Here is a 24,702-nt window from a genome sequence, read left to right as displayed (position 1 = left end):
TTTACAAAACATCAAGCTGAATATTTCTAATCTGAATAGCTATCGAAGTTACAGTAATCATCAATCTTACGTTTTTTTTTTTAATAAGATTAATTCATCTTAATCGTGTTTCAATTTTTAATTTTATTTTTTTGCAAGAAGTTATAAGGTTCGACACAATAAATATCAACGTTATTATTATCATATCATTTATATACTGTAATTCGCATCGTACTCAAGGCAATCAATATCGTTAAACGAATCTATAACCTTCTTGTTTTAAACAATTATATAAATGTATATAAGATTCTAGCTACAACGGTAGAAAATAATAGCAAAGATACAGTCAGTTGTGATGCCCCTCCGCAGTCCTCGATCTCATACTCCAAGGGGTGCTCCGTGAAGCAGCCCTCAAGACGCCTCCTTTTAAGGTCGTTTAGTGGAATTTTATGGCAAGGCGCGCTTTCCGAGCCGTTCGTGTATTCAAGCGGAGAAATTGTTACCGGTGTTACCTCTAATCTCTTGTAACAGGTTGGATACATAGCATCGACGACCACCAATAATAAATTTGTATGCGGGACCTGCGAATCATATCATTCGTGTTTTATTTTTTCATGTTTTAAATCAATTTATGGGTGAAGTATACTCCACTCGAGGGTAAAATGAAAGACACTGACCCTACGAGCATAGAACGGCCTTGAGCAATAATCCGAATGATTCGTGATGCCCTGGCCAGCGATCGTGTTGTTCATCATATAAAGTACCCTTTTCTGGTCGCAAGGATAATGATAGAGACAAGGGCGAGGCGGGGGCGGCGGGTCCGGGGCGTCTTCATCGAAATGGACTTTGGCGTAACCGACTGGCAAGTTCACGAACTGGGTCGTGAACCACGTCACACGTAACAGAAACCAGAGCAACAGTTTCCAGATGTACATCAGCGGGTCCGTCAGAGAGGTGGCCGCACCGCTGATGCGCTGTGGATACGGTTTTGTTCCCGTGAGATTGTTTTTGTCTCGGCCGAGTTTCTCATTTTGTTTGCGAAACGTTCCACAACAAGTTACGGCTATCTTTCGCCCGGCGAGAGAACTTTTTCTTCGGTGGAACTTGGCACGAATTAGAAATATGTCGCCAAAGAGCGAACGGAATCGTACAGTTTCCAAGAACTTTTCGATTATTTGTTTTACTTGTTTCTTGGGCTTCTTTTCGAAACTTTACCTTACACTCGCACGCTTCTCGAAATACAGAGCTTTTAACAAACTCTCGCTCGGCGATGGAACTTGAAAACTTGAAGTTTATACGTTATACGATTGTGAATGCTGGGTATAGTAGGGTAGGAGAAAAAGGTGAAAATGGAAAGGATATAAGATTTGTCCAGGTCTTACTACAGAAAAATCTTGTCGTTACATATGGAAATTAATCGTTACATGACAATTTATAAAAGCAGAAATGAAGAAAAGGTATGATTGTTTTGGTTACTAGAATATACTATAAGTTCAAGTACTTACAACTTCCTCACACCAGGCTTGATAATCGTAAATATCGACAGGATCATAGAGACCCTGGCCGACCATGGAATTCATCACTGCACCCTCCTGTGTCCCCATGAACTGACCGGTATCGTTGTGCGCTTCTGATATCACGATGAAGCCATTCTGATCGAGCAAGTAACAATCTATCCATAAATTGCGGCAGTTTATCAAGGTTGAGTTTGTTTGGCCGGAAGTTAGATTAATAAATTTCTTATAAAGATCCTTCATTGGCATTTGAAAACCGATTACTGCTGCTGGTGCAGTTTTGCGGTCGTCTTTAGGGAATATTCCAATCGAAGCTGTTACTGTAGCATTTACTCCTGCTTCCCAAGGAACTGAAACAATTTAAAAGATAAATAGATATTTAAACGTTAAGAAAGTAGATAGGCAATTTTATTAAGAAATGATCTTTTCCAATCACCTGACAGAGATATGCTGTTAGGATCTAAAATATTTTGGAAAATGGCACCTTTATACCAAGGTTCGTTTACAGCTCTCCTGTGAAGATCACCAAAAACGATGCCATCATCGTCTTCGGGTAAGTTGTTTGTATCTAAATGATGCCACCTAGTTAAACCACTCTGAGTGGCGACGAATCTTAAAAAAATTCCATAATCTTCTGCTAACTGTCGCGCTCGGGGATCATCCAATACAAAATCGCTATTGAAGCTGGCATTCGTTGCTTTTGCATCGAAAACTAACAGCTGCATCAATTCCTTGTTACAATAATAATCATCCTGTGACAAAGTCCGTCTACCACAGTTAGGAACATGGTCAGTTTCATTTTCGTACTGTTCAGACCAACGCCAGCCAGGCTTATTTAACAGGTCCAGGAAGTGTCTCAACTCTTGTTCGGGACTGTTGAATTCGTGACCCTCTAAATAGTGAAAGCGACAGTATACCCAACCGGGGTGTACTCGCCAGTTGTTGCCCATAAAGAAGTCGGAGATATTCACCTTCAAGTTCTGGTTCCTCCGGATTTCGTCTCCAACCTTGAACAATGTGTGATAAAATTTTTAACGTACGAAATTTTTTTTATGAAAATGATGATTTAGGATGAATCAAGGATAACCAGTAATACGTTGAGAAAGAAAAAGCTATTATTTAACAAAGTGAACTATTATTTTTTTTAAATCGAATGTATCTTTAAACATTTTTAAAAACGACGAAAAATATATAACCATTGATTGTTAAACCATGAGTTTCGAGCTTCACCTCAAAGTTACATTAATTGCAAGGAATTTTCCGCGCTCGATCGACCATTAAGAGGTTTCCCCAGATGGTTGCTGTTTACCATCTAAGCTTGCTCTAGGTCTCAAAGTTTCTGCTGCTCCACAATCTCGAGAACGCGAGTCCGAGTTTGTGGCATCGGGTTCACCGGAACTAGCCGAGATACTCCGGGATTCCGTAAACTTCTAGCAATGCGTGTATACACACGATATCCTGAAAGGATTACCTTGATCCAAGTTGTGCCATAGTTGGGTATAGCGACCGCAAGGCCAAAGGGCGTTCCAGGAAGAGGCGCGTAGAAGTAGTCGCGTCTTTCGAGAGACACACGACGGTTGTCGTCGTAATGCAATTTCACGGGTACTCCTTTTAAGCTGCCTTTTTTGTGGTCCACCAACGCGGCTCGTAGTTCCAGCACCTCTGGCCCGGGGTTCCTGTACCCGTTTTTAATAAAAACTCTTCTTAAACCTCTAAGGTCTGCCGCGTTGCACGAAAGCAATATCTTCCTCTTTCAGGAACAGCTATACTTCGGAGATTTATCATGACCAAGCTTTTAGAATAGATTATTATATCCTTTACTTTTTTTATTCTTTAGGAAAGAATGAGTATAAAATTTAGATCTTTATTAAATTTTACGCTATACAAACAAACATATTATATATGTTTCAGACGTACTATATTTTTGTAAATGTAAATCCAAAAAATAAAGGAAACTACCTTGGGCCACGACCATCGTCCAAGATCTCCACTTCCGTGAGATCTATGCTGTTGTAATTGCGCTTTAATGTGCCTTTGTAAACGGGTCTCAAATCTGGGTGCAGTATCACATATCCGTTGTTGGACACGATGAAAGCATATCCATTCACGCCCAGCTTGTATGGCAATGTAAGCTTTCGAATGTCGTCAATTGGTACATCCGTGCCGGCTACACCTAGTAAATTCGCTATTCTTGTCCGATTGTTGCGATTCCCTTTACGGTCGAACACTGGCGTGCTGACGGATGTAAGGAGCCTGTACTCCTGCCAAGCTGTCGTGTTCAATAGAGATGCATCCTGTCGAACGTCCTCACTCTTGTGGAGCTGTTAGATGTACAATTTAATTATTTGTAGGTTTGTAAATTCATAGGTATAGATTTAATTTGTTTTCCCCTCTACGTGTATACTAAATTCTATTTCGTGTTATTCTATGATGCAATCAGTGTAAAAAAATCACACTTATATATATATAAAAATAAAAATAATGACATTTGAGGTTGTGCTATAAAATCTAAAGAACTATTAAACATTTTATAGATGCTGTGCAGTCTTGTTTGCCATTAACTAATGTTTTACGACTTACATTTCCTAAGAAAAGTATCGCATGCAAAGAAAATACTAAACTTTATTTCCATTCAAAACGCTTTAATAATAGGTCAATAAAAACTCGCATTTTACAATGGGATTAATTTTCGGGATACAGAAGAGCAAGATTAAACGCGAATGGAAATTAAAATAAAAGTGCCTGGCTAATGATAATTATATGCAGGGTTCGCCTAAATTTATCTGCTGGGTGTACTACTATTTCTACATTCAACTAAATGCCAAGGGAAAGAGCGCATCGAGCACGATAAGGCAGCTTTAAAGCTACAGGGATGATTGTTGCTTGCTCTGAACCTTCTGTATGTAGGTATCGTCCTCATTTATTCGAACGCCCAGACGTTTTCCTTTCAGAAGTTTCTGAAGCCGTGATTGTTGCTCCTTGTGCTGCATCACCAGCCACAGCCAAGTGGCGAGTGCTGGATTCTAGCGGAAGGTGAATCAGAAAATTTACAGAATTGGGGACACTATGTACAAAGTGAAACGGTCAAAGAGGAAACAGAGCCATAGATGCTTTTCGATGTGTACAGATTGTTAACATAGTCAAACGTTTTACTTTCTTCAAACACCTAAAATGATCTAATAGTCGGGTAATTTTGATTATGAATTAATTATAGATCAATTGTTTACACGACAAAGATTAAAAATTATAACGTGATTATACATTATACAATTATTAGTTATCTGTATAAGGCGATTATCTCACCGTAATGTCCGCATAAGCATGGGTCCAAACGACAGGATGCACCACATCCTGAAGAACCATGGGTCGTGCGACCACGGGAATGTATTTCAGCACTTGTTCCCGAACTTCTTCTAGTGTGTGAACATGCGTATAGTAGCCGCGATTTAGACAAGCCATCCATTGAATTTCTCGAACTTTGGTAACTTCTTTTCCCAAAAGATATGTGAATACTCGTACAGGAATGTGTGTGTCATTATCTCGCCAGTTCCATGTTCTGAATACCTACATAAAATTCATATAGATCATATCCTTTCGAATGTTGCTTGATAAAAATAACAAAAATAAAGTTAGTTCGAATAGATAGTGAAAAGAAATAGAGTATAAGAAGGTCGTTCGGAGCAGCATATTCACAGCCATAAAGTTTCGCGTAATCGTGGTGCAACTGTGCCGCGGCGTTATCGTTGATGATGCGTTTTCTAAGCACTTGAAAGAGTGATAAGGAAATGCGACCACTGTCGCGTGAAGAGCATCGGTATATACGTAGATACTGAGTTAGAAGGAGAGAAAAATGTGAGAGACCGACAGAGTAGCGTGAAAAGAGGGAAGGAGTACGAGGAAATGATGGTAAGAAGGAGAAAAGATGAAGGAAAGAGAAGAAGACCGGAGAAAGATGAAAGGAGCGGAAAGGAAAGAGAGGTAGAGATAGGAAGACAGAGATCGCTATGATTCTCGTCGATTCGAGTGGGATCTCATAAAACTGAAGAGCTACTCGTCGAGGATAGAGCTAAAAACGCGACCTTTTTCTCCAATGGAAATCGCGCTCACCGGACCTACTTAAATTTAGTGCGGTTTCGCGACAACGTAGCATGTTCTTACGCTCGATAGTATAATTCTTGTGGAAACGTAGCTCAGCCAGGGCGAATTACAATAAGCACAAATGGGAGGTTAAATGGTCTGTAGACAGAAACGAGCTCCGTATTTCTATGATAGAACAATTAATTAGAGAGACTTTCTCTACGTTATGAATAATAGCATTCAGATAGATGTATAGAAAAATGGTTGGAGTATATATATGTATATATGTAATGTAGATCCCCTAGAAAATTGTTTACATTATTATTAAGTCTTAATCATCTGTTTAGGCGTAATTATCTCGTCAGATAAAATCGCTTTTTTCTTACTAAATGTGCTCCAGAAAAGATCTACAGTTTTAAAAGAAAAAGACGAGGAGATAATTAGCAGCTTAGATAAACAACGTAATTTTTTATAAGGAGATATTGGTTTACTTCTGTCAGATTTCCAGGAACACCATCCGTGACAAGCATAATTAACTGATTGCACGATGTGTCTGCACCACACCCGCGTGTTTCTCTGTATGTGCTTAGTAGGTTGAAGGCTCTAGTGAATGCTTCTGTTAGATTAGCGAGTCCTTCTGTTTTAACATTTGCTATAGCATTCTTGAAAGTGTACACATTTTCTGGAGTAGCCTGGATTAGCATGTCTTTGAAGCAGGGCACCACATCGTATGTCACGTTTGTATAGCTCAATACAGTCACGAAATCATTATTTGAAAGAGTATCCAATATTGCGTTCACTGTTGTCCTTGCTGAAAAAATATTTATGAAAGAATGGAGATAAGTATCTTGAATATTTCACCTAGGAAGGAAAGGAAATTAGACTAATATTAGTTTTCACATCATTAAGATAATTGTTATTATGTGATTATATTATATCAAGAATGAAAAGATTATTTAATCTTTGCGAAGATTTATGCGATACGATTGCGTCAATATACTCTATCCTCACTAAATACTGCACGTGTAACCTCAGATTCGCGGTGCATTCCAAACATGCATTACATAGTTTACGTGGAGCAACCACAAATGCGTTCTAATTTTGATTCTAACACATTTTCCGTGGTCGCGTCAGACCGTTATAAGTTCCAAATTTTATTAACGCATAAAGTACATATACGAGTACGTAGAAATAAATAGAGTTATAAATTGAAGGGAAACTAAACAGTTTCTTAAAAAATGTTAAAACTGAATCAAAGTTAACATAGTTCTATCATACCTTACGATTACAAAGAATATTCTCATGGAAATTATTTCTCATTTAAGTTAAATTAACTCCACCCTACAATTAAAAGGTTGAAATACTAATATTTCATTCACCAATAGTCTTTCCCATGCCCGTCATGCTGCCGCTGGTATCCATCAGTATTACCATGTCCTTGCTACAAGTCGCTGCCTCAATGAACCAGCTACGTACTCTGCAATCATAAATGTCAGGCTTTTCTTCATCTTCTTCCTCTCCCCCTTGGCCGTCCTGCGTAGGATCCATCTTCCACTGCATGGCAGGATATTGTCTCAACATTCCCGTGACAGAGCCGAAATATTGCCAAGACAAAGCCGGATCTGACTCGTAGTTTTGTTGGAAGATATTGTCGAGGATCTCGGTTTTCTTTATATCCTCGATCACCGCTGGTGACATGTCGTACACGTTTGTAGGTATATGCACTGACGAAAAGCTTGTATTTACTGGTATATTGTAAAAGTGTGAGTCAGGCGTTAGCAGCATTTTTCTGTAAATATTTTTAACAATCACATTTATGTTTTGTAATACGGAATCGATTATTTTTGTTGCTTATAGAGAAATGAGAGGATCATGAATGTATCGAATGTATTTTTTAACTTAAAACATGTTCGAATGTCATCTCATTTGATTTTCATGTTTCGAACAAATGCTATCAATTTCTTCGACCGTCAAACTATTCAGACCAAGACAGAATGCTAGACCCAATTCGTGGTTCGAACATTCACCTACGATCGATGCCGAAGACGTTTCAAGCTTCTCAGCCTAATTCCATTCTGTACCACTACTCAGAATGCTTCGATATTACGCACGAATTATATATTATTACATATACACCACTACGTAGTATAACTATATTCGTTTCATGAACAATATTTTTCATCTCAAATAAACAGTAATCATCAAACGATATAGATATACTTTCACAGAAAAATCGACTTGCTGATTCGTCTTTAATCGTTTACAGCTTGACTAATAATTTTTAAATAACTATATTTCATCGAATAATTGAGAATGAGAATTTGAATTCAGATATACAGTATATGTATAAGTGAAAAGTGAAGGTAGATAGATATTTGCCATCTTTAGTTATAGAAAGAAGAAATCTAAATTGGATAAAAGCAATTTCCTATGAACCTGTAAGCATCGATGTTTTTTTCCATATTCGATGGAATCTTTGGTAACTCCTTGTTCACTGGACTATATTTTCCGGACACGTAAGTGAAATTTCCCTCCTCCTCATCGTTCTCCCAGTTTTCTGCGTGTTCCTCAGCCGCCATCCGGATGCAGGTCACCGCGTCCATCTTCCTTCGGAGCATCCTACCGACGTTCTCGCTGATTATGTTCACCAACTCCTCCCCGGACTTATTTTCCACTCGCGTGTTCATCGCTTTGTATTTCTGCAATTCATTCGGGACTACGGTTATACCTTGCCTCCTCTTCGACCTGGATTCTACCGCTTTTTCCCTCTCGTCACGCCATGCTACTATTAATTTCTTGCGCCGAAACCGCGGCCTTTTTTTACTCGTACGCGCCCGTGTCTCATCGTATTGTTCTTTTGAACAATACGTAATGAACCTGGTCCTTCATTCCTTCGCATCGAAACAAAGTTTTTAGGAAAAAAGAGGGAGAAACTTTACAGTTAAATAATAATATTTTTATAATACATCGCTATGGTAATGTATGTATGTATACGTATAATAATAGTGTATGCATCGATTTACTCTTTGTAATTGCGAAGTGCTATGTACAAATGGTACAATTGAAAATTGGAAATCTTTAATTATAAAACTGAATTTTCATACTACATATATGTTCAATTTCGACCTTCGAATTATAAATGTTACGGACGATTTACAAAAACATTAGAGTACAAAGCTCTATGAATGTCAACTGCTTCATGGTCATTCAAACTTTTACCCGACTCATTTATAGTAATGGCTGCATTTTTCGCATGGTTATGCTTCGTTTTTGATAAAAGGACAAGAATGATCGATAAACAGTGTAAACCAGGTTCTTTTCTATTCTAAAATTCTAAAACCTCCTGCGATCCACTTTGGATAATTGATACAAGTAATAGCCTATTATATTACAAATCCTGGCTTAGTTTAATTAATAATAACAACCATGAACCATCTGGCGAGAATGCAATGTCACAGCATTATCGTGAATTATCATAACGCCTGAAGTTTAATTCAGTACAAAATAAAAATAAAATTATATTCGTTTTCATAACAAATCATTTGTTGCAAAGACCGTCTAAATTTCTTAATGAAAAAATATTAATCATAAATGTAAAATTTTTGTTTTCTTTAAAAGACGTCTTGTTTAGTGAGATATTAACTTTTAGCAGCTTTTATAGAGTTTTCTCATCCTCAACTCGTACATTAGTATTTTACGTTGTTTAACAAATGGGCTTCAGCAGATACAATCATAATCATTGTTCAAAACGTATCGCAGGCGGCATCTATGCACGGAGATCGCGGTTCAAAGCGCAGAACACTTTCCCTACGCAGATCACAAGTACTTTCAATTTGCATAACATAATTTCAGTTACTTTTCTGGGGCCATCTAAGCTATATATAGGTAACGGATAATTTATTGTCCCATCAACGAATTATTTCTCTATAAACCAAAATTACCAACTAAGTTATTAACGGCCAAGTAACCAGTGCAAGAGTTTGGCGATTTAGTTTATCGTAGGTCGATACATTGTATCTTCGTTACTACTTATCACAGACGAGTAATGCATTTATGTATTTTTCCACTTTCTCTTCTTAGATAAAGTATAGTATCCGGACTGCAAAATTTTTTATCTGAATGTGACTTTTCGGCAGTATTTAGGTTGCCAAACCCGAAGATGACAGTTGCCATTCATGGAGATGAATGATTTTGAAAATTCGATTTTACCAACATTTAGAAATTCGTGCAAGGCGATGATCATACAGAGCGGTAAGCGGTAATACAAGCGGTGGCACAGCCAATACTAATACTCCAAATACTCCAATTTTGTGCTTACCGCTCTCTATATGATCACAGCCTAGATGGTCCAAATCTAAATAATCGAAATCTGTTCCAATACTCATGGTTCAAATGCATACAGAATAAGCCACAGAAAAATCTCTAAAAAGTATAATTCTAGCCGAATATTTTGCAGTCCTGATATTATACTAGAGCCTTCTTTTTCATCAAATATTTTCTTTTCTTTCGTCTATCTCGTGTGACCAATTTTCTTCTTTTCTGCGTTGTTTATTTTTTACATTAGTAATAACTTTGTTTCCCTTGTGCTTTGTGTCGGTCTTTTTCTTTTACTATTTTCTTCTTCTCTATCCGTTAAGTCCTCTACCTCTGTTAAGTGACGATAATCATGTACGGGGGCGCGACGAAAATAGTTACACGAATCAACCGATACTGATGGACAGACAGAGAAAGAGAGAAACACGCGATCGCGTGTAACTTATGTATGGACACAGATGCATGCACGAATGAAGATCAAACTTACGCTTAATAACTCTTCGGGTCGCGCCACCTTTTCTGCAAGTTCCCATAATTCGTCGCCCAAGGTCTCTGCCCATCGCGTGACTCTAAAGCGATAAAATAATGAATGTACTCCTCAATTTCTGTTCCATTAAATGAATAATTAAACAGATTATAGAACATCTATTGTCATCAAATCTGTACACATTTTAGAATAACAATTATTGGTTAACGATATTTAAAGAATGGCGAAAGTATTTCTCCTTGAATTACCATAAAATGATATTGATTTTAAATTTATATTTATATTTTGATATTTAATGGAAATAACGTAAATTAATGACGATCTGTCAAACTAAAAAATAATACAGGTAAAATCAATGTCTAATCCTTGTCAGTTTCGATATACGATATACGGTATACGCCATTCCAAAAAAATCAGAAACAATTAACGTGATCCATTAATTATTTTACTATTTATATGTATATTTTTTGTTCAAAATAATGCCGCTCCTGATCTAGAAAGAATAATAAATATTAACATTACTTACATGTACCCGTCTTTAGCCAAGCAGCCGGTGCATAGTAGGAAGCAAATGGTGAGAATGATCCAACGGATATTGAATCTCTGTCGCATTGTTCGAGAGATGGAGATTCACGTTACACCACGATTTAACCGCAGAAGAGGTATCGCAAACCCATCATTCCGTTTTGTTTTCTATACCTTGTGAATCTGAATCAGCGGCTGCACGTTTGCCTCTATCTTAGTATCTTCAAGTCTTCTGAATCTCGAGAGACCGGCAAAGGCAAGATGTCTCGCTTATTTTTGGTACATGAACGGTGCGTCGTCTCGTAAACCAACGAATCACAAAACTCGGTCTTCCACCACGTTGTTTCCTTCGCGTGGTCCCGTATATTTATAAAATTGTAGCTCTCGGTTAGGATCATGACTACGCTTCCAAATACTTGTTCTACATGTGTGTGAGTATTCATCAGCCATAGGAAATCCTTTTTATCGGTCATGTGTTCGAAATAGCATAACCCATTAAATCCTGAAAATTTGATAATTTTATCAATTGCTTTTATTTAGGATTTTATATACAGGGTGTTCCATTCAAAGTTTCAGACAACTTACGTTTTATTGGAACATTCTGTATACTCGTATATATAGTGTAATACTGAATATAATAAAACTATAAAGTAAACGGTAAATTAATTTTACTTTTAAATAAATTACAAGCATATTAGATTCTACTAATACAATTAAAAGAAAGTATTTATGTTTGAAGAAGCGCCTACGAATCCTCAAACACGGTATTAATCGAATAAAACGTCTTACTACCGGTAACTAATGATACGCGTAAACCGCTTACGTACGCATACACGGGTAACCGGAGATCTCTGTAACCATAAAAAAAATGCATAGGCGTATAGGAGTTACATTCTTGTAGAGATTCCGAGTGTCGTTTTCATTTTCTCAAATTCATCAGATTTTTTAACTGGGAAGAGCGAAATTCACATACAACAGCATAAATAAGAGACGTGGAGCGTCGAAGCATCTACCGTAATTTGACCATGCTTTAACGCACTATTGCATAGTTGCATAACGCCGAAAACACGCACACTTGACTGCTCCATCATCATCTAGTAGCCGATCCACTAATGAACGCCCGGTCGGTGGCGTGCAATCATTTAAGGTAGAATCAAGACCACGTCATACGCTTAACAAGTTTCAAAAGACTACCTACCGCGTACGTGTTTGCAATCAGCAAAATTGCTGCATCGTTGCTGCTTGCTGAGACTATTCAATACCTTATCACACGCAACCACTGAACGGTGGTTGTGCGGTAGAATATTGTGTATGTGCTCGAAAGTCTGGTGATTCCAGCCGACCAATCACCTCACAGCTTGGTCAACCTTCTTTTCCTAGTAGACCATCCTGTACGGTTTAAATAAGAACTTTAGGAAAACTTTCACTCGCTCGTTTACTTTACCACTTTACATTCTTTTATATTAACTCTTTACCTTGAATATCCTCAGTTCCAAATTCTTTTTATTTAAAATCTCCGAGGTATACGTATAATGAAATGATAAGATAGATGACTTGTATATATAAAGTTTGTACAGAGCGATTTGTAAAGTGAGCCGTATCATCGATCAATTCTTCGAAATACTGCATACTGTTCGGTTCACGATCTACGTTGAAATCAACAAACCGATTCGACCTCGGGGAACCCACCGCAGCCCTAATTCGGTATCCCTCGTAAACATCCAAAACGACGATGCGAACCACACGATTGCGTTTGCGTAAAACCTTGACCACGCGGCCCTTTTTTCTTGCAGGGGAGATAAACTAATATATTTACCTGTGTTGAAAAGTTTTAAGCATAGAAAGTTATCTTTATAGCGAACGCAATAAAACATTATACTTTCATAATTCTTGTAAAGAGTGAGAAAGCATATCTACTGACAAGGAAGACGTAACCCATTCAAAGAATTAGAGAAATCTTCCTTATAATGAATGAGGCAACGCGTGACATTATGAGTCAATGGCGTTCGGTTCAGAGCAACCATGTAAGTACTTATAGACGTATAGAAGACCATGTGCTCGAACAAAATTAATAAAGTTCCAAAGCGTGGCGTGTTTTAGATGATTATTGTACAATTAAAGTAATATCTCCTTCTTTAGCGTTAATAAAGTTATCATCTTTTATTAACTGATTTTCACATAGGGCTTCGCAATAGAGCTGATTGACACTTCGGTAACCCTTACATAATACAATGCCATTTTCACTAAAATAACAATAATATGAGTATTTAAAAGCAACATAAGCTGGCTAACGAGCAATTAGCGTATTAGCTATTTGTTTAATCGATCGATAATTGCCGGAAAGCTTGCACAGTTAATTTTTCTACGAACTGATTATCCATTGATTCTTACTATTTAAATCTTTGATGAATTTTTTATTTTTTCATTCGATCTTCTATCTTTTTATCGATTATAATATATCTCACTCATATATCATATATTCATAAATAGATATTCATTTTTACTTAATATCATACTTAAATATTCATATATCACATTAATATGCACATAAAATATATTTTAGATATGAAAATGGATTTACAGTTGTGATATTTTTAAGCACATATTTTTTAGTCTTTTTTAGCAAACTTCGCTTAAATGTTTAATTAGGAAATACTAAAATAGTTATTCTAAAAAATTCATTACTAAAAAAAATTCCATTCCGTCAACATCAATGTGTTTTTATGAGAAAGGATCCGGGGAGCACTAGGCAAAGGTACGTTCACTGTAAATACATAGTAAGTCGTTCATAAAAAGGAGGAAACTCACCGGCAATTATTATCAGAACGTGTCGAAAAGGTGGTCGCAAGGAACACAGTGCCGTATACCACGGGGGGAACAGCTGGTGCATAGCGATTGATATTGATTTGAAGCACGCGGAGCCGGTTGCCGGGCAGTCACGGGCCAGGCGTACGTCGAACAGGAGGCCGGACTCAAATGCCTCCCGAGTGCGAGGAAATAGAGGACCATGGCGTGCCGGAGAAGATTTCCTGCATCGACGGGAGGATCAAGGAACATCTGCGGATCCCGGCACCCGCAACGCTATGCGGTGCGAACGTTTATCCTCGTTCTTTCCTTTGTTTCCGGTTTCATTTTCCTTCTTACGTTTACGTCGCGCCGTTCATTCGATAGTAAGGACTTCGCGTTATCTTCATTACTACGTAATGGATTTTCCAACCGGCTATAGATTTTTCACACGTGTTGTCTATGCGTGTTTCTCGATCATTCACAGAAGAAAAGTTGGAGGATTAAATGAGTCAAAGATCTTGTGCAGGTTTATAGTTGTTCGGTGATGCGTGTGAATGTAATTCTTCTTCTGATATTATAATGACAGGAAGATTAGGTATATGTGGATCAGATTGTTTAGAGTGAAGGATCAGTATCTGAAAAATGTAATATTTTGTAATTGAAGGATAGAGATGACAAGCACAGAGACAAGTTGTGTTCTTTTTCTCAGCGTACAGTTATTCCAAAGCTATAAAATCTACTAACTTTTCATGTGACGTCAGGCTACTCAAGATCAACGTTCCTTTTGTTTTTGTAAGTTATCGAAACAGAACCCGACCTTTAAATGGGTTTATGGCTTGTATACTAATTCACATGTTCTTCAGCATGCTCTGAAAGACGCTTCTTCCTTCTTCCTTAATTTTTTGCGTAAAGTGTTATAAATGAGTGTTTTACAAGTAATACATACTTGCAAGAGTATATGAAAGATAACATATGCTTCAATGTCTGGTAAGCATATATAGTTATTACGTTCCAAACCTTTTGACAAATGTCATTGATGATTCGAATATAAAGTTTTAATTATTTAACTTGAGATTATATAATTCATGAGCTATATATATTTGGCCAAAATAATGAAGTGAAAAGGATTCGATTCCACGGATGTCCTCGAAATAAAAGCTATCAACCGTAATAGTTGAATGAAAGATCGTACGTTCTGTGAATGTGTGCAGTGAAGCTGGTCGTCCAGGGGCGGTTTAAATACATAGTTAACAAAGGGTGGAGGAAGGGAAAGGGTAATGTACGGATTGGATTGATTTCACTCATGGCTATAGGGTTTTGACCAGACTGGACAGGAGACTGGTCAGTGACGGGTCAGGCGTTCTATCGTGCAGGCAGATCGTGTGTTTATGGTGGTCGAGGATCGACTTGATCGAAGAATACGTTGTTCATAGCCCCTCAACAGCTAAAGTCTACCTCCCTCTTCGTGTGCCTGGTCAACAACTCGGTTCGTGATCTGTTTATATTCTTCCTTTTTCTTTCATTTTAAAACAGAATTCCTCTTTGCTTCACTATATAAAGAAAATTATTGTTACTAGAAATATGTTATTTGTTTTTTTAGAGTTTGATCCCTTTGAAAATTTTGAATTTTAAATGTTTAATCTGAAAATGTGATACATATCACATATATGTATATATACCATAGATCGTTACCAATATTGATAAGATCGGTTTCATAAAGTGCCGTAGTGATAACGAAATATTTTGTCAGATGTCAATATCAAGAAATCGAACTTGACTTCGCTTGAATTAAAGGAGCTTCAGTATTGTTCTTAACTCAATAGTCAGGAGTTCCTTCAATGTGTTACTTATACAATTTGTAAGTACTAGTACTACATACAGGATAAGTCAATAAGAAGTGCATACGATATAAAATAACCAGTTAATTATTAGTCTTATCGAATATCATTTTAAATGAATTATGTTGCATTTTCAGAGACTCATCGGATAGATGCAATTTCATTTCTTTATATCTCATTTTTTTATCTATTATATTTTTAAATGGCACCGTATATTTTTTAGAACATTAGTCAACCCAGCTGGTCATTATCTGTAAAAAACATCTATTTGCTAAACTAATAATTTTGCGCTATAAATAGATTAATGCTTTTTTATAAAGAATATCCAGTAGGATCAATTGATGTTATAAAAAATATAATGTGACATTTAAAAAATTCGTAGTAATCTTGATACATGGTCTTTTCAGAAAATATAAGATACTAGAAAATAAAATTGCATCCATTTTATAAGCAATGAAATACAACATAATTCATTTAAAACGTTTTTCGTCAATAGGTAACAAGTTATTTTAGATAGTACTCCTTATCTATTTGCTCTGTATGTATTTAATACACAAGCAGATATACCTTGCGCACTTAAAAAAATTTATGTTTGATTACAACCTTTTTTAAATTTCTACCGTTGGAATAGGTCTCTCCCATGATTATTACGAAAAGTTGTGGTCCTCGGCAAAACGATCCATGTGGGTGTCATGTGTTAATTTAAATTTATCAACGGATTTATTCAATTATCATCAAAGCCATACTATGGCTACGTAATCAATTGCCTGAATGAGATAATCGATCGATTAATCGAATTTCAATGTAATACGTGATTAAAAAATTCGTCTTTCCACGCCACTATCGGGTTTTCCATTCATTAATCTTGGATTGTACATGTAATTCTTTCGCAAGTAGTGTGAATTCCTAAGGATGTTGATCCTTGAGGAAAAATTTTTACTTGCAGTTGTGTGACTATAGTGATAATAATAGAAGATTGTAATAAATTAAGAGAGAATTGGTATTGGCCGATTGACCGTGCTGTCACGACTTACGTATCTATATATATATATATATATACGTGCATATGCGCGGTGCGTGAGCTTAAAGCGCTGTCCGTGCGAACCTCAGAGCCTTGGGTTAACAGGGTTAATTACTTCAAAACAGCTCCCATCTGCGCCGGTGTCTGGACAATGCCATTAAAGATTTTACACGGCTGTCTCACCTCAATCGCTTCAATCCTTCGAATGAGCGGCATGGCGTACTTTTTTCTTTTATTTCTATCGCTCAAGCTGTTATAACCTATAAACGATACTATGTACTTATACCTCTAGTGCATTTAACTATTTCATCAATTATTAAAAATTATATAATGTTTAAGATATCACTTGATCTATGTAGTCTTGTTTTGTATTTCTCTAGTTTAAAATGTTGACAGTATATGAAGAAATGTGTATGTATATATATATACACACATTGTTTACTTCCTGAGAAACTGACATATATGATTTTTTTTAATGTTTGTTGAAATATAAATTTATACGAAACACAAAACTTAAACATTGGAATATTTATCTAATCAGATTCACTACCTGTGCAAGAATATACATTCTTATCAAATATTCGACTTTGTTTAACACAAACTTGTAAATTATAATATTTGTTTGCACTTAACCTTGTGGAGTTCGCTGTCGTAGAAATTCCTTCAGCGGTCGCGGTGTATCTGGCAAATGCAGTAACTTAAAATCTATGCTGCAGTACTAATTTTTACGAAAAGACTGTATAAATGTATGAAATTGTTTTTAATTATGATAAAATTAATACAAAATATAATACATAGATATGTTTACAGTACATATAAACTATATAATTATTAATTTAAATATAAAGAATGAACAATTATGAATTTAAAAAGAATTGAATTAGAATTAGAATATTTTAGAATTAGATTTTACGTGCATCTGTCAGATCACCTGCGTCCTAAACAGGGGAATGATTGATATTTGTTATGACATTGTAATTTTATTTAATCTTGCATTTAGTTACTGCTAGACCAATTGACATATTTTATTTAAGTTAAAAAATAATATTATTTAATAATATTTGAATAAACGCTATTTTTGGCGGTGAAGATAAAATTGTTCGAATAGAACCAACATGGCTGCATCCACGGTAATTCTCTAATCACACGTAGAGGTTATGTTACTTACCAGTTTTACGAGAACGGTATTATTTCACTTACCAGGCTTTTAACAAAAGCTTTCGCATAAAAAATGGTATTAACACTATTCAGCAGTTTGGTAGTCCCAAAACGATTTCTTTTTTCACTTCTACAATGTTCATCATGTAAGTTATTTTTTAATATCATCGATTTTCGAAACCAACACTATGCAGTTGCCTTATATGTTTCTGTCACAACACAACACCTGCTATTGAATTTCCACAACATTACGATCATCCTCCTTTATACAAAAACGTTATCACTCTATGAAAATTCGTATATCAATCACTTGTATTGTCATTGTTCATTTTGAACCGCTCAAAAGTTTTGAGCGGGAAATTTGCCGGAAATGAACAAACACGCATGTGTACTATAACACGATAATTATTTGTAATTTCAAATCCAAATAACAGGATTCTAATTACTGTAATATAACAATCATGCACAAACAGCAGAAATTATTGTGGCAGTTCGATTTTAATGTTTCGTAATTTCTAATATCTATCTTGCATAGTAGCATTCGTTCTAGGCTTTAAAATTGCATAGCGAATATACACCATATTTTTTTACTTTCATTGTACGTAACTATTTTTTATGAATATCTTACGTCATTAGTGATAAATATTATTTATTTGCAGGTCGTCGAACAATGGTAAATAAACTCTGGTGCCAAGAAGCAGCAAGGAAGTGGTTCTACAAAAAGGATCAGTCACTACATTCACGACTCTTGTCCGAACCAAAATGTCAGAAACATGTAGCCACCTGGTACCTACTTTATCGTTGGTTAATCTTTATGGTCTGGGCTTGTATAGTCGTGTGTTCGATTTTCGAATTCGGTAGCTACAAACCTATGGTAGTATATGATAAGTGGCCAATTTATTTGACAAACTGGGATTTAATATTGGGTGTCAGTCAAGCTTTGCTTGGCGGTTTTCTCGTATTGAGAAGATGGAAACTGCAAAAAGTATCAGACTTTGATCCTTCCGCGTTGATGCTGGGATTGATAGACAGAGTTTATTGGTTCCTTTATGTCGTAACTACTAGTATCGCGTTTGGAGTTACGATTACCTATTGGTGCAGCATATTCGATCCCAGGATTCACTATTTGGACCCTTTAAACATTATGCTACACATATGTAACAGTATTTTAATGATAATTGATTTTTGTATTACAAGCATTCCGTTTAGGTTAAGGAACTTCTGGTGGTGTTTAATCATAGTGTTTTTATACACCATGTTTTCACTAATATATTATTTTGCTGGAGGAGTAGATAAGAATGGTTATCATTATATTTATAAAATCCTCGATTGGAAAAAACCTGTTCAAGCTTCATTGATATGCGTAGGCGAAGGTATATTTATAACCATATTGCATTCCTTAATGTGTTTCCTAGAGAAAGTGAAGGATCGATTGTATCTGAAGATCGATAAGAAATTAGGAAGACCGTATGCGGAAACACACATGTCTAGTGTAGAGAAACATGCCGACATTGTCTGAAAATTAGCGATAATAGGCAACATTTTTTCACGATTCTAAAATGAAGTATTATGTATTTGTATTTCGTCTTAATATCTTTAGAAACTCTGTACCATTCAAAACAATAGTTTAAAGCATTGATATACCTACCTTTAGACAAGTTAATTTTCTATTTTTAGCTATTAATAATTACGACTAGCGCCTATGTGGAGGAAGAGAGAACTTTCTTTCATCCTCATTCAATGAAGTTTATATCACATTGACAATAAATTGATTAACAGAATTGTGATACATAAAAACATACGCATGTGTACGTGCACGATTATCATGTTTATAATCGCAACGTTACTAAACAGTATTTTTCAAATTATTTCTTTAATAAATATCGTATATTACAAAGATTAAAAACTGTTACAAAAGCAAAATTTGAAATTAATAGAAAATCAATTTAGGAAATAAAGTCAAATATACTGTGGCCAATAATTTTGTTAGTTAAACTACTAGTTTTAGCACTATGAAAATATATTATGTATATTTAATAAAATAAAAATAATGCATTAAGGATATTTTTAATACATGCACTTAATGCGTTTATAGGAATTAAAGTACATATCTAATTTCGTGCAGCTTATATTTTGTCCAATTATTTTTTAATTATTGTATTGTATACCAATTGTATAAAAACATTCCAATTTTCTGCTTTTATTGATATTTCGGTATATCTTGGTTTATTAAATGCTGAAATTATTGAATTGTTATACAATTAGTAAAAATCCTCAATGTATGAAGTGTACAACATGTAAACTACTCACATTTTACAAAATGTGTATTCAGTTCCTTAACACTAGTAAACAAATCTTATTATACATTGGCTTTTATATACACAAGGTTTTAGGAATTTTATATACAATAGAAGAACAATGAATAAACTTTTTGGAAAAATAGCAATAATTTATTAATAAAATAACGATTTGAAGCAATTATGGACTGTAGTATAAATGAATGGGGCTCATACTAGCCTTTGATCACAGACCATATTAAAACTTATCCTATATTAGAAAATAACAATGATCAGTTTTTTCACCCATTTCCGAAGTACATTACATGTATTATTCGAGTCCTCGTAGATTTATAGTATTTTCAGATGGTACCGAATCCAGTAACAGTACCTGATACTCTGTTCCTACTACATCGTCTTGATAATACATTGAAGGCAATTCCTCTGTGAGCAAAAGACCCTCTTCTAATTCACTTGTACCTAACACAACATCGGATGCTCCGGCAACTGAATCTAACACAGCACCATTCGCCTTTAATTTCCACACATCGGAAAATGTCAGATCAGTCCGTGCGGAACCCTGATCCTTTCTCACGTGTTGATTAGATAATGGCTTATGTGTAGCAGCGTTTGAAGAAGGTTCCGATGTTTTCAGTACACTATTAAGAGGCGGCGGTTCTGGTTCAGGAAGAGAGCGATCCGTTTCCGAAGAAGTACTGAGAATAACCGCATCGCAAGGTGCTACCATTATCATTTGCTCTGTAGGCTCTGATATTGAAGGACCAGTATATAAAATGTAATCCATGTTACAAACAGAATCCCCAGGTATTTTATTAGCTGTTTTACCACACTCATCAACAGGAGTACCATGTACTTTTAACATGTGTGCTCTTAGCGTAGCTTTCGTAGTATATGAACGTGTACAAGTTTCAACTGGGCAATGGTATAAAGTCTTAGATTGATCTCGTGGAGGCACTGTATCGTCCTTAGTTTGACTTTCACTGTTATTTTGAATTACTGTATCATTGCGTTCAGATTTTTCTGTTATTGTAGATGTATTTAGGCATGCTACGTTTACATTCAGATCTATCGACTTTCTTTTCGATTTTATTATGGATGGTACCTTCTTGCTTCGGCTATTGACGTTATTGTGTGAGTTCATCTTTACCTCTTCCTTAACTTGATGCTTCTTTATATGAACGTACAAACTACTTTTTGCAGAAAATTTTGCATTACATATAAAACATTGAAAGTACCTTCCTTCTTTATGAGTTAATCTGTGTTCCTTGAGATGCTCTGATCTCATAAATGCTTTTCCACAGGAAGGTATGTCGCACACGAATTTTCGTTCATTGGTGTGTTTCTTTTGATGTCTTTTTAATTTGCTAGAGGAAGAAAATGCCCACTGGCAACCTTGAAACGTACAAAGGTAAGGCTTGCAGCCAGTATGCGAACGTATGTGTGCTTTCAGCCTACAAGGCTTATCAAATACTTTACCACAACCTGGCCACGAGCATTTTACATCTACTTCCTTATAACTATGGCATCTTTGATGCGACGTCAAAGCATTACTACTATAATATCTTTTGCCACATCCTTCGTGTTTACAAACATATGGAGCATGACTTTGATCATGACTCTTCATATGCAGTTCCAGTGCTCTCTTTGTCTGAAACTTTTCTTGGCAGTCTGGCACTTGGCATACTATTCTATTTGGGCGAGTATGCAATTTCGCGTGACTCCATAAATTATAAATCGTAGTAAATCGGCGATTACAACCTTCTACTTCACAAACATAGTCTTTACGTTTCAAATGAGTTTCTTTATGTCTTTTGAGTTTAAACTCTGAATAAAATGCCCAGGCACATCCTTCGAAATCACACTGAAAATAAAGATATAAGTGAATAAATAAAATACAATTCTAATTGAAAAGGTCAAAGGAAATTCAGAAACAAAGAATTATATATGATTATAAATAAAATATAATAAATTATAAATAATATATAATTCTATTATATATATATGTCGGGTTTACATTAGAATTAGGGTTAGGGGCGTGAAACGAATCTTCGTTTGGGTTACACGTTGTCGTTATGCAATGGAGAAGACATTGACTAGTGCAAATACGATTATTATAGAACCGGACAAGTAACCGTGGTAGTTAGGTGCTCGAGAAACTAATGACAATGATCCTAGGTTCAATAACGAATCCGCGGTCGACGGGATGATAGATGAACGTACTCACAAAATCTAAGTCGGACGCGTAATATTCACTGGTCGTAAAGAGTTACTCCTTTCATCAATGAGATCGTGAGAAAGAATGCCTTTCCCGTCCCGATGATGCCACAGAGGAAAACTATAATGGGGTGTGTCTAAGGACACGAGATCATCGGATTCGTCGAGAAAAGCCTTCGTTCAGAAAGTAAGGGAAATTGGCGTTGCTGCTAATTGGTCAATCTCCATATCGGTGGTTAGAAAAAGATGCTAGCCGCCCTCGAGGGAAAGTTGCTAGTGGGAGACGCCGCTCGTTGAAAAATAAGTCTCCCCTATTTTCCCGTAGTTGGGACAAAGACTGTTTGTCTGTTTGAAGGACTTTAGTTGACTAAATCTTAAGATTTATAACGGGCCCTCGAGCTAGCCGAACATGTACTGCGGAGACGCATCGACATCTGGCAATCATCTTACTCGAAGAATAGGGTCTGCGTGTGGCGAGCCACAGGACAGAAACCGTTGGAATGTTTACTGTCGCGTGTCGCCACGAATATTTCTTTTAAGGAGAGCTATAGAATTACTCCATACCTTTGTTAGACAAAGCGTTCATCCCATGACCGCGGCTACGTTCGGCGACTGACTGTCGCCTCGAGCCCAAGCTCATCACGACTCTCGAACAATTACAATCGGGTTGAATAACTACAATTGTTCAATTACAGCTATAGTAGACTCTAGGTTACAATGTTGCGGGATTATCCAAAATTCCAAAGGCTCCGGTGTTCTTTCATCTCCGACATATATAATATATATTATAATAATTATATATGATATAATAATACATACCTTGAAAGGTCTCACACCATAATGCGCTAGTAAATGACCTTTTAGAGCATAAAGTTTACTAAATTGTCTATTGCAATCATCACGTGGACAAAGCCATATTTTGCCATGCTCATTAACAGATATTGGTTGTAGGTTATCATCTGAAATACCCAATTCTTCTAAAGCATTAGATATTACCATTTCGTGTTGATTACTGGGATTTTCTGTACTATGTTCCACTGTTCCATTCCATACAGTTGAAGTTTCTATTTTTGGTAATTTTGGAAAATTTCCTGTAGCTTCTATAAGTTCAGAAGTTTTTCCTTGATAAATCTGTTCCTCTGTACCGGTATTTATCACAATTTGAGTCATATTTGAAATTTTATCTGTTGATATAGCTACAACAGCCATCACACCATCTTCAGTATCCACAATATCTTCTCCAGATATTCTAATCTCATTATCATAACTCTTTTCTATCATTTCTGGTATTTTCTTACGTTTCTTAATAATACGTGGTTCTAATTTTACCTTAGCTTTCGTTTTCAATTGTTCAATTATAGTATTTTCAGAATCACCTTCATCTAGCTTTGTACCTTGCAACTCTTGTATAGTGTTTTCAGAATTGAGATCCTGCACATAGAGATTCGTAGGATTATTGCACAAGTCATTGTCCTTTTGCAGCTCGATTTCTTTGCTCGTGCTATTTATGCAACGCAAATCATCTACCACAACTTGCGTAGACTTGTTCTGCAATTCCTGATTATCTGGTATCATGGCTTTCTTCATCAGGGAAGATTGTTCAGTCTCTGTACACATTCCTTCGACGTCCCTATTAGGGACACTTAAAGTAGGTTGAGCACTGGTCGACGGTAAAATTTCACCGGCGACCATCATGTCATCCGGAGACAACGCCAGTGGATCCAAATGATCCAGCTGAAATTCTGGTAATATAAAGCTATCCTTTTCGTCGAGCAGCTTCTCATTTTGAAGCTCCTGAAGCAATGGATCATAACCTAAATTGAGTTTCTTATCGGAGAGATCGATGTCGATCGACAATCCGTCAGGGTCCTTTCCCAGAAAAGCGTGCTGCAGTTCTTCGCCCAGGTACCGGTCGACGCCCTCCTCGACCCCGGACTTGATCGCGTCGAGATCCATGCTCGACACGGATTCCGACCGCGTTTTTAACCATTTCTCAATGTCGGCTACAGTCTCGACATCGGCGGTTTTACCGATCCCAACGTCAACATTCGATTCGTCTATAACACTATTGTTTGTCACTTGGTTACCCTCGATCCACACTCTGTCGTGATACTGTACAGTGTCGTCGTTGTTCTTAGCTTTCTGTTTTTCTTTTTTATTTGTTTCCTCCCTTTTGTCCCCATCCGGCGAACCAGGCAGGAGGATTAATTGATTGTAACCTATCGAACTACCCACAATCCCGACCTCTCCTTGCGGCCAACTGCGAACCGAACACAAACCTCGTCGATTACGAAAGATTCGCGGGATTTGTTTTGACTTGCAAGCGGAGGGAGTTCCTTTACGAGACATTTGACTGCCCCGTAGCCAGCTCTACAGGGGTCCACACACAGCAACAACGCCGCCATCGAAGGGAATATTGTAGCTCATAGACGGCTTATTCTATTCAGAATCGACTGCAATTCACCAAAGTAGATGGCACTGTATCGCTTTA

The 24,702-nt window shown here is 36.5% G+C and overlaps 3 protein-coding genes across 6 annotated transcripts; 1 reads left to right on the top strand and 2 right to left on the bottom strand.

Moving 5' to 3' along the window:
* Positions 1-144: 144 nt before the first annotated feature.
* Positions 145-13,841, bottom strand: LOC117232879 (voltage-dependent calcium channel subunit alpha-2/delta-3). Of its 4 annotated transcripts, XM_033492611.1 has the most exons (15): positions 13,705-13,841; positions 12,095-12,285; positions 10,898-11,398; positions 10,372-10,453; positions 8,007-8,269; positions 6,950-7,359; positions 6,062-6,381; positions 4,797-5,057; positions 4,388-4,516; positions 3,453-3,814; positions 2,965-3,169; positions 1,930-2,500; positions 1,485-1,843; positions 657-953; positions 145-560 (listed from the first exon to the last, which is right to left on the bottom strand). In XM_033492611.1, exons 3-15 carry the CDS (start codon positions 10,981-10,983, stop codon positions 267-269), a joined length of 3,639 nt encoding a protein of 1,212 aa, XP_033348502.1. In that variant the 5' UTR covers positions 10,984-11,398; positions 12,095-12,285; positions 13,705-13,841; the 3' UTR covers positions 145-266. The 4 variants fall into 4 exon arrangements, with proteins under 4 accessions (XP_033348502.1, XP_033348501.1, XP_033348503.1 ...); XM_033492610.1 differs by lacking the exons at positions 12,095-12,285; positions 13,705-13,841 and adding an exon at positions 11,724-12,005; XM_033492612.1 differs by lacking the exons at positions 4,388-4,516; positions 12,095-12,285; positions 13,705-13,841 and adding an exon at positions 11,724-12,004.
* On the top strand, positions 12,873-20,142 carry LOC117232892 (protein rolling stone-like). Its single transcript, XM_033492656.1, has 5 exons — positions 12,873-12,920; positions 13,629-13,651; positions 13,721-13,984; positions 14,997-15,169; positions 18,360-20,142. Exons 1-5 carry the CDS (start codon positions 12,888-12,890, stop codon positions 19,217-19,219), a joined length of 1,353 nt encoding a protein of 450 aa, XP_033348547.1. The 5' UTR covers positions 12,873-12,887; the 3' UTR covers positions 19,220-20,142.
* LOC117232880 (zinc finger and BTB domain-containing protein 11-like) lies at positions 20,126-24,651 on the bottom strand. Its single transcript, XM_033492614.1, has 2 exons — positions 23,031-24,651; positions 20,126-21,858 (listed from the first exon to the last, which is right to left on the bottom strand). The coding sequence occupies exons 1-2, from the start codon at positions 24,558-24,560 to the stop codon at positions 20,308-20,310; spliced, it is 3,081 nt and encodes a 1,026-aa protein (XP_033348505.1). The 5' UTR covers positions 24,561-24,651; the 3' UTR covers positions 20,126-20,307.
* Between the last annotated feature and the right edge of the window lie 51 nt (positions 24,652-24,702).

The sequence above is a fragment of the Bombus vosnesenskii genome, unplaced genomic scaffold (genome assembly GCF_011952255.1).
Source record: "Bombus vosnesenskii isolate JDL3184/JDL3185 unplaced genomic scaffold, Bvos_JDL3184-5_v1.1 scf7180000013293, whole genome shotgun sequence".
Classification (NCBI taxonomy): Eukaryota; Metazoa; Arthropoda; class Insecta; order Hymenoptera; family Apidae; genus Bombus; species Bombus vosnesenskii.
The sequence above is the reverse complement of the archived record's forward strand: the minus strand, read 5'-3'. Positions and strand labels throughout refer to the sequence as shown.